At 54.1% G+C, this 14,623-nt stretch overlaps 1 protein-coding gene across 1 annotated transcript in view; it reads left to right on the top strand.

The window, feature by feature from the left end:
* Window positions 1-481: 481 nt before the first annotated feature.
* LOC309583705 (uncharacterized protein) overlaps window positions 482-14,623 on the top strand; it is a gene marked incomplete at both ends in the record, with an annotated part of 30,628 nt that continues 16,486 nt past the window's right edge. Inside the window, 2 exon segments of the mRNA XM_082299495.1 lie at window positions 482-1,097; window positions 1,100-1,208. Of these exon segments, the coding sequence (XP_082155621.1) occupies window positions 482-1,097; window positions 1,100-1,208 (725 nt within the window).

Raw genomic sequence — 14,623 nt, 5'->3', positions numbered from 1 at the left:
CAGCTCCTCTGCCTCAGGAGCACTTTGGGCTGATGGAGTCCAGCCCCAGGACCGGCCCCTGTCCCCATTCCCATGTCCCCGCTGAAGCAGAGCAGAGCTGACTCCTCGCTGTCCATGGGCACAGCCCCTGCTCGTCACAGCAATGGGGCCAGATACCAGCAGAGCTCCAGGCACGGGGCTGAGGGAAGGGCTCTGAGAAAAGGAAAACTGGGGGGCAGGGCCAGGAGAAAGGGCTTGGACATTGCTCAGCAAAGTCTCCCTTGACTCCTCACTGTCTCGTCCTTCAACAGCACTCCATGGCCAGAGGCTCAAAATGTGCAACAGCAGCTCCATCAGCCCCTTCCTCCTGCTGGCATTGGCAGACACGCGGCAGCTGCAGCTCCTGCACTTCTGCCTCTTCCTGGGCATCTCCCTGGCTGCCCTCCTGGGCAGCGGCCTCATCATCAGCGCCGGAGCCTGCGGCCAGCACCTGCACAGCCCCATGTTCTTCTTCCTGCTCAGCCTGGCCCTCACCGACCTGGGCTCCATCTGCACCACTGTCCCCAAGGCCATGCACAATTCCCTCTGGGGCACCAGCCACATCTCCTCAGCATGTGCTGCTCACGTGTTTTTCTTTCTGTTCTTCCTCTCAGCAGAGGATTTCCTCCTCACCATCATGTGCTACGAGCGCTACGTGTCCATCTGCAAAGCCCTGCACTACGGGACCCTCCTGGGCAGCAGAGCTTGTGCCCACATGGCAGCAGCTGCCTGGGCCAGTGCCTTTCTCTACGCTCTCCTGCACATGGCCAATACATTTTCCCTGCCCCTGGGCCAGGGCAATGCCCTGGGCCAGTTCTTCTGTGAAATCCCACACATCCTCAAGCTCTCCTGCTCACACTGCCACCTCAGGGAGCTCGGGCTTGTTGTGTTTTCCATCTGTTTAACTTTTGGTTCTTTTGTGTTCATTGTTTTCTCCTATGTGCAGATCTTCAGGGCTGTGCTGAGGATCCCCTCTGAGCAGGGCCGGCACAAAGCCTTTTCCACGTGCCTCCCTCACCTGGCCGTGCTCTCTCTGTTCCTCAGCACTGTTATGTTTGCCCACCTGAAGCCCCCCTCCATCTCCTCCCATCCCTGGATGTGGCCCTGTCAGTTCTGTACTCGGTGGTGCCTCCAGCCCTGAACCCCCTCATCTACAGCCTGAGGAACCAGGAGCTCAGGGATGCCCTGAGGCAAGTGAGGACTGGATACTTTTCACAAGTTAAAATCTTTCTATTTTCTTCTGCCATGCGAGGAAAATTATGACTAGGATGCTTCTCAGAAGCAATAAACTCTCTCTTTTCTGCTCCAGAACCTTCAGAATGTAACTCTTTACAATCTTGGCCTCTTTTTCCTCTTTGTCCATATTTTCATTGGTGCTTTTTCTTATTCTTTTTCTGGTGTTATTCTGCTTTTTATAAAGTACTGTAGTACTACTCCTTGCATTTCTGCATGAACATCTACCTTTCTTTTGAAACACAAAGACTTTCAGGAGGCTTCTTCCCTGTGCATTTGAATATAAACAAGGGGCTGTCCTGACCTTTGTGTCCAAGGTTTGTTCCTCAGCCCTTCTCTGGCTCTGCAGGGGCAGTGCCTGTGGGCAGAGCTGGAGGGAAGAGACTCCCAGCACAGCAGCACGGCCAGGGACAATGGCCCAGCCTCTTCCCACCTCTGCTCTTCCCAGCTCCACACTCCCTTTCCCAGCCCTTCTGAGGGTGCAAGGCCGGAGTGCTCGGGCAGCTCGGTCACTGTCCTGCTGCGTGTCCGTGCTGTGAGCACAGGCAGGGACAGGCCACGGGCACTGCTGGGACACAGCCGGGCTCCAGCACAGCAGCTCCATCAGCAAAGGGCATCTCCTGGGGGCAGGGCAGGAAGGCTTCGCTCTCCTCCAGAGCTGCTGCCAGGAATGTGCCCCAGGAATGCCCTGGCAAAGCAAACCCCAGTGCCCAGGGGCAGGGGGGAGTGTGCAGGGGGGGCAGGCAGCAGTGTCCTGGCACTGCCAGAGCTCCTGGGATGGACCTGAGGGAGCAGCAGAGCAGGGCCTGGGCTGTGCCTTTGTTCCGGGCACAGCCTGGGAAGGTGCCCAGGGCAAGTGTCCCACACCAGCCCCTGCCACCAGCAATCCCAGCACTGGCCTCTGCCCTCCCCTGCAGGAGGTTGTTTGTCCCTGCACGGAGGGACACCAAGTGACCAGGCCAGCAGTCCGTGTTTGCTGTGTCCTGAGGAGCCTTCAGCAGTGCATCGAGTGGGTGTGGGGAGATGAACCCGAGTGAGCACAAACACCATCAGCAGCACTCGGGGCTGGCACAATTCCAGGGGCACAAACTGTGCCCTGAGGCCACTTCACTCCCAGAGTAATGTCCTCTGGGAAAGCACCTGTTATAAACATATAGTATTGGCTTCTCGCAAAGTATTAAAGTAGATATTATATAATGTTAGAAATGCTTTTTGCTGTGTGGATGTAGTTTTCTCTCGTTTTAGCAAGAATGTTAGCAAGTGTGAGCAAGTAAGATAACCTCCAAGGGAGCAGAGGATGAGGCCCAAGGAGCTGCTAATCAACACTTTGTCCAGAGAACAAAAGGGCCCAAAGGCTGCTCCGCCCAGAGAACGGGCAGCCAGGAGGGTCCGAGAGCTGCTATCACCGCTCTGCCCGGGGGGCAAAGAGGCCCAAAGCTGCAATCAGCCCTGACTGTCTGGAGAATTAAGAGATCCACCCCACCATCGACTCTTACCTAGCGGGCCCAACCCCAAGAATCAAAAGAAATAAAACCACAAGGCAGAAGACTACGCATGCTCTAAAAAGGCGGACCCAAGGAGTGGCCATGCAGATCAATTCCTGGAAAAGTTTTAATATGAATACAGAACAGACAGTAAAAATGGTATAAAAGAGACTCACCTCGGGCATCAGGTGTGCTCTTGGCAGAGCGCCAAGGCACCCGGCCGTTATCCCTTTGCTTTATTTTACGTGTCTCTTATTGTCTTTATGTTAAACTCTTTAAATTCTAACAGGAGAGTGAACCTCGCTTTTCACAGCACCTGAATTCTTTGCTGGGCTGTGCTGAGAACTGCATGGAGACAAACGTCCAGGGCAGGGAGGCTCCAGGGAAAGTGCTCAGGACAGCCAAGGGCTGCACAGAGAGACACCGGAGTGGTGGGTCTGTGGGGAGAAATCACAGCTGCCTCCCTTGGGAATCGCCCCCAGGACCTGGACAGGCCTGTGCTGTGTTCTGGGCACTGACCTGGAACCGAGGGATGTGGAAAAGGCCTCTGGTGTCAGGGACGTTGGGAAGGCTGGGCAGGCACTGGCATTTGTCCCTCAGGGATTCCATGAGGGTCCTGCCAAGATGAGCTCTGCTCCTCCTTGGAGCCCTTCATGGGCACAGAGGGCTGAGAGACCTTTCCAGGACAGGCTCAGGCCAAGGAGCCCTTGAGTCTCTCAGCCCCCCGTCGGTGCCTGCTGGAATTCAATCCCCCTCCCCATCCCGCAGCAGCCCTGCATTTCCCTCCTCCAGCCTTGCTCTCCAGCACAGCCACGGGGGCTCTTCGGGCTCTCGGCTTTTCCTGCAGCCACCGAGGCCAGCTGAGCTCTGCCTTCCCCACACTCAGCCCTGCCCAGCGCAGGCAATGCCCAGAAATTCCCTGTGTGTCCCTGGCCTCGCTGTCAGCCCCGGCAGCGGCTCCGTGGCCCCTCTGTGCCCCGCTGCCCCAGCCATGGTGCCCCAGCCCCTGTGCAGGCCCAGCCCAGGACAGGAGCGCTGCGGGTGGGAACGGCCCCTGGGCCCTGCTGCCCACAGCAGCCTTGGGGCTCTGCGCTGTTGAGCTTTGGACGGGGTACCCTTCCTTCCCGGACCAGGGTGAGAGAGCAGAGGAGGCTGCTGTTCTGCTGAGTTCTGTATTTCATAGTCTCACAGCTTTCTTGAAGGCAGAGTTCGAAGGGGGTTACATGATAAAGGCAAGCAGCAACAGCAACAACAGGCAAAAACAGCTTCTTCTTCTTCTTCTATATGCTCTATATGCTCTATATGCTCTAGACTCTATATTTTTTCTTACAGAAGTGTGGATTAGATTTGTTAATTGACCAATAAGATTAACACACGATTCTAGTTTTCCTTTTCTTAACCGATCCTGGTCTAATTCTAACAGTCGTAAGCCTCACACCAGTGTTACACAGGTATTACACAGATTTGTGGATGCAGTTTCTATCAGCTCTTATTGTTTACGTGAACGCTCTATCTAAAAAATGTGAACAGTGTCATTCTATCCATATTTTGTCTAAAGTAAAGAATTCTGTGAAAAGGTAACACTGCTGCAGTAAGAACTGTGTTTAAGGTCTCTGCTGCAGCTTTTCAATGTTTAAGGCACTTAGCATATATTTCTACTAAAAGTTAAAAAATCTGTATTTCTATTTCACTTTGGTGTGACTTCATGTATCTCAGCTTGTCCAAAGGTTTTAATTCAACCCCTGTGCTTTGGCTTCCCTCTGGGCCTGAGTCCAGAGGAGCTTTCACTTCAACAAAACAGAACACTTACAAGAAAAGTAAATGGAGTGGGAACTCATGAGAGATTGAATTTTCTCTGATTCAACTCCAGGATTGATGCCATAGACTTCTGAGTGGAAGAATAATTAATTCATTCTCCTTAAGACAATAAATCAAGAGAATAAATTAGACTTTTGTATCAGGTATGAGTGAATAGATTGCATCCAACATAAGTTTTTCCTGTAGGATTTTTATTTTTTTTTTTTATTTTCTCAGGAGATTGTATCAAGGCAGAAGAATTAAATTCAAGATATTTGTAGCAAAGAGATCTCTGCTGAACTGATTGTTCCAAATAAACATATCCCTTACCCCATATTTCCATGACCAGAAGTTTTTCTAATTTTGGACTCTAGTATATTGTACTGTATGTGTATTCAGAATACTTTGCAACAGTTAAATTTGCTTAAATTTCATTTCAGACATTTACTTAATTTTAAGAATTTGCCTCATTTCAGCCATCTTTTAAAAAGTATTTTCACACTTTTATTTTTTTTGTCTGTTACCTTTTCAGTGAGGAGGATCATCATTTGGGTTTTCTCTTGGTACCTCACTAATGCACTCTGAGAGCCATGTTCTGTGTTATTAATGTAGTAGTGATCCGGGGTTCATGGATGGCTACTGCAGGAAACTTGATGGCCAGTAGTGAAAACAGCAAAAATAATGATGAGAGGAGCCACAGACGTTCTGCTGTCTGAGAACTGTGAACTGCCAAAATCAAAAAGGTCAGTGCTCTTCTGGTTCAGAATGCCCTTCAGTTGGAGCTGGAACATACTTTGGGCTAAGAGCCTGAGCACAAGAGGCTGTAGCACCTATTTGGTTCAGCAGTTCCCTATTGCCCTACTCCATACTCCACTGCATTCCAGCATGTGATTTGCTGAGCTGTAGACTGTCCCTGAGTGGTGTGATTGCCTGGAATGCTTGAAAATTTGGCTTCACATTCCTCCGTTTCTTTTCAGCATTTTCTCTGTTGCCCTCGTTGCCTCACACCAGCCCCTGTTTTACTTCTAGATGGAGAACAAGGTTACAAAATACAACTTCTCTTCCTATGTACTTAGAGGGGTTCTCACCTGTAATAATAAATGAAATAGGTTTCATTCCTTTTGATTCCTCCTGGTATGATGCAAAGAAAGGAAAGGTAGCTGGAACTATGGCTTTTTGGGGTGGCTGTTTTACCAGAGCCCTGGGTCTGTATTACGGATATTCGTGTTGGCCAGACTGTCTCAGCAGAAAGAGGGAGGAGTGCAATATTAATGTCAGGAGCTCATCCCTGTCCGTGATTTATTAAAAGAAGCCTAGCTTCATGTCTTAGGCCCTGAATGAAATACCTGCAGTTTGGCTGCCTGAGTTTGTATCTATGGATCCCACTTCTGTGCAATGTCTGAAGGCCAGGGAACTGCCTTTGTTACCTCTCCTACTGGCACTGCTACAGGAGAAGGAAAGAAATCCAACTAATTTTGAATCAGCTAACGTGTCCCTTTTGGATACAGAATTCACTGAGAGCCATAAATACAGTGCGTGGCTTTAATAAAGCACAAACGTGAATTTTAAACCACACCTGGCATTGATGTTGCTTGGACTGAATGTGTGCACAGCCCAATGTTTCTCCTCATTGTCCCTGTTATGAATTTCTGCCATTTTTCCTCTTCATTCCTGTCTGAACAAAAGCAGACTTTGTGCCACTGAGTTGAGAACGTTATAAATAAGGTATGTAATTCGTGCTATTATGTATAAAATTGGAGTGTAATCAGACCCTACAGAGACCGAGTTTCAAAATCCCTTCACCAGCCCAGCTGAGAGAAAAATTTCACAACACTAAAAGAAGTTCTCTCACAATAAGTGAGGATTCCACCCAGGTGGGGTTAGATCTTATCACCGGGACATTTGCACCATAACGACTTGATTGCCACCTTCTGATATCTACATCTCATCTGATAAGGAATCGGACATCCCGGGAACTAAAAATAACTGTTCCAGGAAGCAGAGATGGCCCATTCATCAGCAGAAATGGCCCACTCATCACCCAGGATGGACAATTCCTGGGATCCAGGAAAGGCTTTGCGCAGCCCAACTCCGGGACAAGAAAACTTCATGAATATGCTAAAATGACGAGAAGAATAGAATTAATTCGGACTCTGCCCAAAAAATGCATAAGAAGGGACCAGCCAAAGCAGCATCCGTGAACTTGGGAGGTCTGGTGCGACAGAGATCAGATCTATGCGTGTTCACCCAGCTCCGACCCCGGGCTCGGAGCTGCTTTTCTCCATCGTGGCTTTTAAAACCGATATTTCGGTCACATAATAAATGTCATTTCTTTATAAATTTTGATTGGGCAATTTTGTTTATCTTAAGAACATCCTTCTCAGGCATCAGGAAACTGCCCCATCTCTTTGTTCACCATCTCGAGTGCTTTTCTCACTCAGAGAGGATGGTAACACCACAGGGATTCGTGTACTGACTCTGAGCAGCAAGCTTTGGCCCTGGTGAAGCTGAAGGACCATAAGGCAAGGCAGGAATTTGTTAAGAAGTTCTCACTAATCCCTGGATTTGAAGGAATGATGGAATAAATGGCAAACCTTTTGCTTCAGGCACTGGAGCAGATGATTTTTCTAACAAATAATATTGTTTTGAGCGTTACTGAGCTCATTCACCTTGTGAGGGATTTTTTCTTTAAAAAAACATTGATTTCTTTGTACCTTAACTGCACAGCTTTTGAACAGCTGGGTGCTTTTGTGTTCCTTCTCCCGTTTATGACGTCAGTGTGCTTTTTACTGCATATCCAAGAACAGCTTTTAATTTTTCTCATTTTTAGCTTCACTTCCTAGTTCTTACAGTTAAGTGCATTTTTTATGTTGTAGGTCACCTGTCACATTTCCCTCGGGCAGTATCTGTACACTGCAAGTGATTCAGCCTCTCTCTTTCTGTTCCATCTCATGCTAATGGCTGGGAGATGTTATCTGGGTTAGCCAGGCTAAGGAACATCCTGTTCTTGCCTGATTTTCTTGAGCTGAGAATCTTCTGGCTATCTCACTGCTCCTTGGAGTATTGTGTTGCTCTGGGTTCTGCAGATAGTTATCTGAGGTGTGAACTGGCCAGATGAGTTGCTGCCCTTTGTAAATGGCTCTGTTTAAATTTCTGTGCTATCTTGGACACCGCTTAAGGTGTTGGATCCTTCTTGCTTCAGGTGCTGTAAATGGGAAGATGAGAAATTCCTTCCCATCACTGATGAAAGTCCTGGCCAATCTCAGTATCAGGGGAGATCTTAATGTGATGAATTTCCTTTGCTGCAGTGTCTGTGCCAGGCTTTTCTCCCTTGTGTTTGATCGTTTATAACATACACAGATACATGTTTTACTTAGGGAAAATCTGGGAGCATGGTGTGTTCATAGCTACTCGGTAACATATTTTCAGTATATATAACACGTGAATGGAAAAGGGGAAGTGCAGCACAATGAGTGTGTTTTGGGTATCTCCTGCAGATGTTGAATCTGGCCATAAGAAGAGATTTCTAAGAAAGTTTTATTAATGAACGTTGCATCATTGCTTTTTTTATGCTTGCAGCTGCTCAGAGGGAAGGAAAGTCCCACGTCTCTCTTACACTTGTTGAAACACAGCATGATTTGTTGGTGTATATAAATTTAAGCTAGCTATTTCTCATTTGACTTCATTTTGCTTTGTGCCAAGGTCCTCTGGAGTAACTGAAACAAAAGTAAAATGCCTGTTCTGATGGAATGATTGAATAAAATGTAAAAGGATAGCAACAGTCAAATTAGATCCTCTTGCTGCTCATTGCCAGGAAGAGCTGGTTCATTAAACCAAAGCAGGATGGAAGTGATGAGCAATGTGCTTGCTTAAAGGATTCCTCCCTTGAGAGGGTGATGGTGTCACCTGGATCCTTGAGATCATCATCTGCTGCTTGCTGACTGCCTCTGAGGAACAAGCCTCAATGTCACCTTACCTGTCTGTGACCCATCGGCCTCGGGAAACAGCTGCTTTCTCTCATGCTGCACTGGTTTGGAAAGGAAGGAAGAGGCAGGAAAATTGTGACTTTCACCTGTGTGAGTGCTTTGGTGGCAACAAGATTGTGTCTTTCTATGTAAGAAAGTGTGTCTCTCTCTTTAAAAGCCTGGTGCTTGTTATCTTTGCTAAGCAATTGCAAAGAACCAATGAAATAGACAGTGTTGTGGTGGATATTAACTTTTAATGAGTTTACAGAATAGAGCCTTTCATAATTGGAATTCCTTAGCTCTACAGAGATAATGAAAATAAGAATGTAGTGAAGTTGCTATATACACTAGCAGATGATTTCCAAACACTGAAACCCAAAGGATTTAAAATTTATTCTGCTAAGAAATTGCTTGGGACATGCAACTCTTGGACAGGAACTACATTTCATGCTAAGTAGACATCATCTGGTTATGTTGAAATGTAAAGACTCAATTGGGGTCTTGCAGAAAGCAGTGGTAGAAGTACTGTTGGCTTTGCTAAACGCAGACCTGGGGCAGTGGGAACTATCCTGGTGCTGGCAGACAACAAGGTCTGCATGGAGGCGGGGGTGGGGGAAATCACGGGTAGGGCTTGGCCCCAGTATTTTCAGAACTATAAAGGACTTGGAATGGCCTGGGAAATTCTGTTCCGGGTAGAGCTGATGATGGGATGGGTCAGCATTTAGGAAATGCTGATTAAATGAAGGGCACGCAGGGAGTTGAAGACATTGTGTTAAGGTGAGGAACAAGACCGGGACACCGCGCTGGGGCCCCGCGCACTTTTCCAGCCCGGCCGCCCCCACGGGCCGGGCCCCGCGGCTCCCGCTGCCGCCCCCCAGCACGGGGCTGTGTCCCAGACCCCACGGTCCAGCCCGAGGGTTGGGGGCGGCAGCGGAGCTGCTGGACGGAGCTTCCAGCCCCGCCAGCCGCAGCTCCGATCCCTTGGGCCGTGACGCCGGGGATGGGTGTCCGTCGGCGCTCGGGGTCTGTCAGCTTTTGCAATGCAGAGGGAGAAACTGAGTCCCAAGGGGTGTCGGTTTCCATCAATCGCTATTTCTCCTCTCTTTTCCATGACGGATTTCACAGCGCTTCCTTTCGCCCCAGAGATTTGGAAAACAAAATTCCCGGCTGCCCCGGATCCCTGCAGCTCTCCACAGCTCCAGCCTCGTCCCTCCTCTCCGTTTCCTTCTCTCCAGTCTCTCCCGCCTGGCCCTGCCGGCTCGGAGGAAGGAGATTCCCCCGGCACCCCCTGCCTCCTCCTCCTGTCCCGTGGGGCGCAGTTGGTGCTTCTGGAGCCGCCTGCCCGCGCAGCCGGACCCGCCCTGCGGCCGCTCAGCGCTGCAGCCGAGGGAATGAATTGCAGGCACCGCTGCGCTGGGCTGGCCCTGGCCGGGTGCCCGGGGCCACCAAAGCCGCTCTGGCACTCTGCTCACAGCTGCAGCACACAGAGCACTGAAGGAAAGGCTCGTGGGCTGGGATCGGGGCAGGGAGAGCTCACTCACTGCTCACTGCCAGGGCCACAACAGACCCAAGCTGGGGAAATGAATGGAATTTATTTCCAAACCAATCACACCAGGACAAGGAGAACTAAAACAAATCCTAAAGAAACACCTTCCCCACCCCTCCCTCCTTCCCGGGCTCCCAGTCTCCGCCCGCAGTCCCTCCTCTGCCCTCCCTGCACGGCAATCGTGTCACCAGCCATGAACTTGGCTTTTGCCTCATCCCGGGATCTCTTCCCGGACAGGAAGAACTTTCCCCAGCACAGATTCAGGCTGTGGCGGCCTTTGAGGCTCAGGGTGTTTCTCCTGCAGCTCCTTGCAGGTCTCCTCTCCCCGTGCCGGCTCTCCTGCGCCACAGAACTCTGCCGGCTGCAGCTTTGCAAACGTCAGCTCCAGGTCTGGATGTTCCTGCACGATTTGCTCGAGGTCCTTGGGGGCTGCATCCGATCCACTGTTGTTGTGTTCCCTCTCGGCACGGAGCCCGTGGATCTGATGGCCCCTGGCCAGGGCCTGGCACAGGAGGTGGAACCTGGGTGCTGCTGCAGCGGCGCCGGGGGAGCCCCAGGACTCGCTGTGGCCGCTGTGGCAGCCGCAGCATAGCCCGTTCCCAGCGAGGAGCCCAGGGCTCCGTGGGGCTCTGCAGGACCTCGGCCCTGGGGCTCGTCTGCATCAGCCCGGGCAGCTGGGCTGGACTTGGCTTCGTTTGTGCCTCTGGCTGCCCTGGCACAGCAGCTGCCCAGCGCCCAGGGGACAGCAATGGGAGCGGGGCAGGTCGGGGTGAGCTTCAGTGTCTGTGCCCGGCAGAAATGCCAAAGCCTTCCCTAAGGAGCAGCGAGTGCTGCCAGAGCACAGGATGCTGCTGCTGCTGCTGCTGCTGCTGCTGCTGCTGCTGCTGCTGAGCACGGGACGGCCCCAGGGCTGATGCCAGACAAAGCCGGGATGGGAGCCACAAACAACGGGAGGGGGGGGGGAGGGGCAGGAGAGGACGAGGAAGAGCGAGGGGGGAGGGCGGATGGAGGAGCAGGAGCGGCAGGAAGAGGAGAGATAAAAGGGGAGGGGCGGGAGGAAGAGGAGAGATAAAAGGGGAGGAGCGGGAGGAAGAGGAGAGATAAAAGGGGAGGAGCGGGAGGAAGAGGCAGGACAGAGGAGGCAGGAAGAGGAGCCTCCACGTGCATCCATCGCTCTCTGTGTCCGCAGCTCTCAGCTCCCCCCATCCCGCAGGTGACCGGGTAGGGACAGCTCGCCCCAAATATCTTGGGCGATCACTGGTGTTATTTTTGGGAGAGGGGATTTTTGGAGCTTGGAGGACTCCAGCACCGAGCCCCAAATATCTTTGTTGGTTCCTGGGGGAAGGGGGTTTGGTGGGGCGGGGGGAGAGGCGGATGTTTGGATCTTGCGGGGCTCCAAATGTGAGTCGGAAATGCCCCTTGGGGGATATTGGGGAGCCCCCGGCACGCGGGGTTTTTGGGGTCCCGGTGGCGGCTGCCGGGAGAAATGGGATGGGGCGGGATGGGGCCCGGGAAGGGTGGGATGTGGATTGGGGGGTGGGATGAAGTGTGGCGGAGGGGGATGGGCGGGATGGGGCCTGGGCTGAGGCAGCCGAAGGTTGGGGATGATGAGGCCGGGGGGACCCCACTCCTGAGGGGCGTGCGGGGTATCCGGCAGCTCGGAGGGAGTTTTGGGGCACCCCTAATCCTGAGGGGGTGGTGCCGGCAGCGGGGGACACGTGGCTCCGGCAGCTCTGGCCCCAGCTGAGCCCCCCCCGCCGCCAGCGCCCCCCGGAGCGGAATTTGGGGAGGGGGAGGTGGGGGCGGCCAGGCCGGGCCCCCCCGCGCTGTCCCGGCGGGGGCCGAGTGCGGGCGGGAGCCCCGCGGGGCCCGGCCCTGCCCGGGCACGGCTGATGCCGCCCGCCCGCGCTCCGCACTGGTCCGGACTGGTGCTCCCAGTGCCGTGCGGGGCGGGGCCGCTCTGGGGACCCCCCAGGGCACAGCGCGGCTGCTTTGGGGCTGTGGGCAGCGCCCGGCGCTGGGCATGGGGCGGGTGGGGGCAGCTGGGGCCGCACTGGTGGCACTGGTGGTGCTGGGAGCCCCCCGGCCGCGGGCGAGGAGCTCTGGGGTGAGGGGCGGGGGGGGGAAAGGGAGACCCGTTTTAAAGAGGGGAAGAGCAGTGAAAAGGGGATCGGACTCCCCAGACTGAGTGGGAGAGGGAACTGAGAGCCCCAAACCAGGTACGTGGGACACGGAGGCTTTGGGGGAGGATGAGAAAGGAGAGGGGGATATCGGAGAGAGGGAGGAAAAAGGGAGTGGGACCCTTCCCCTTCGTGGGGTCCGTTGGTGGATGAGGATTGGGGGATGATGGGAAAAGGGTGGAGGAGGGGAAAGATGGGGGGTGGGACCTCCAGAGGAGTGGGAGGGGTTCTGGAGAAGCCCAAAGTTGCCATCATTGCAGGGGACTGATCTCCTGTGGGAAGAGCTTTGGCCGGAGCACGGAGCTGATCTCCCAGCACAGGATCCAAGTGGGGGAGAAGTCCTGTGTCTGCCCAAGCTTTGCCCAGAGGTGCCATCTCAGAGGAGAGAGACCCTACAGGGGCCAGGAGGGCAGGAAAAGCTTTCATAGGAGCTCCAGCCTCCCCAGACACCAGGGGATCCACACTGGGGAGCCCCTATGGATGCCCAGACTCTGGGAAGGGCTTCACTGTGAGCCCCAAGCCCCTGGAACACCTGGAGGAGCCACCTGGAGGAGGGTCCCTACAAGTTCTCGGCTGCAGGAAGAGCCCCAAGGAGCCCAGGTCCCTCCAGAACCACCACCTGAAGCAGAAGGTGGTGACAACTCTCCATCCCAGGGCCCTGGGAACACTCTGGGGTCTCCGGGCTGACCTCTCCCAACAAGAACTCACAGCAGCCCTCGTCCTGCCCCTAAAATCCCTTGGGATCTCCCATCAGTCTCTGCATTCCCCGCTCCCCTCTCCATCCTGACATGAGACCAGAGGGGTGGAAGTCCCCACCCAGGGTGACCACAACACCAAGTTTTTATCTCCACCCACCAATTTTGCATCTTTTCCCTTGGCCAGGTTACCCCAGGGTGTGGGAGCAGCCCAGAGCCCTGCACTGCCCATCCCGACCTGTCCTGGCTCCATTCCCATTCCTCCCGTGGGATGTGAGGGGCTTGGGGAACAGGGGAGGAGGGATGGAAGACAAGAAGGGGGGAAGAAGAAGCAGGAGAAAGGATGGAGAGAGGAGGAGCAGGAGGTGGGATTAGGGAGAAGGAGGAGGACGGATAAAGGAAGACGAGAAGAAGGTGGAGGAAGAGGAGGGAGCTCGTGGGTCCAGCGGTCCCAGAATTTGCAGGCCCCTCACCCCAAGGAGCATCGACCCCCCCATCCCACAGGTGATGGGGAGGGGGAGCTTGGCCCAAATATCCTGGGGAGTCCCTGGGCCGGTGTTTGTGGGGGGGATGTTTGGATCTTGCAGGAGTCCAGAGCTGAGCTGTAGGTGCCCCTTGAGGGGATACTGGGGGGTCCCCAGGCGGTGTTTTTGGGGGGTCCCTGTGCTGGCTGCTGGCAGAGCCTCAGTGGGGGGTGGTGGGATGTCAGGTCCACCCCATGCTGGTGGGTCAGGCACGGCCACCTCCAGCCCGGAGCCAGGGGGCTGCGGGACCCCTTGGGAGAGCCGGAGGGGGAACCTCGGGAGCCCCAGAGTGGGACGAGCAGAGAGGGGCAGTACCGGGAGCAGGGGAACCCCGGCAGTCTGGAGGAGCGAACCCCTGTGACCCCCAGGGCCCCAAAGTGGGGAGCCCAGAGAGGGGGGAGCGCCGCCATTCGCGGGACCCTCAACAGCCTGGAGAGGGGCAGGGGGGACTCCTTGGACCCCCTGCACCCCGAAGCAGAGAATAAGGGGAGAAGGGACCTGGGGACCCCATAACCCCCAGCATCCCTAAGTGGGGAGACCAAAAAGGGGAGCTTTTGGATTCCTGGACTCCCAGCAGCTTGGGGAGGGTGGAGACCAAGGAGAGAGGAGGAATCCCAATGAAAGAGGGACCCCAGCAGCTGGGACAGAGGGGACCCCCAAACACCAAAGGGGAGAGACCAGAGACAGGGAACTCCTGAGAGGCTTTTTCAGAGCAGATTTTTATGGACACACAGTGCCCAGTGACTTCTAGAGATGGACTTGGGCAGAGGGACCTTCAAACTCAATGTGCTCATCCCTTGTTTTCCCCAAACCAGGATTTCCCATTCCCAACCCTTGGCCAGATGGAGGAGGAGGCTGTGAGGAAGAGGAAGATGCCCCGGGAGCCCCAGGCAGGTGAGGAGGAAGTCAGTGCCCCTTTCCCCTCTCTCCTGCTCCATCTCCCAGCCCAGCATCGCCCCCGGCTGCAGGACAACCCCGCTGCCGACGCCGTCCTGCCGGGGACGGACTGGGGGGATCTCCTTGCCCTTCCCTGTGGCCCGGAGGCAAATCCCATCCTCTCCTTGTCCTTCCTCCCCAGACAAGGAGCTGAGCACAGAGCCCAGGGAGGACAAATCCCCGCGGCAGAACCTGGTGGAAGAGGCCGTTTTGAGCGGCTCCACGGCCCTGGAATCCAACGGGGA

Source organism: Coloeus monedula (assembly GCF_965178545.1).
Source record: "Coloeus monedula genome assembly, chromosome: 32".
Taxonomy (NCBI): Eukaryota; Metazoa; Chordata; class Aves; order Passeriformes; family Corvidae; genus Coloeus; species Coloeus monedula.
Note: the sequence above shows the minus strand (reverse complement) of the source record. Positions and strands in the feature narration are given on the sequence as shown.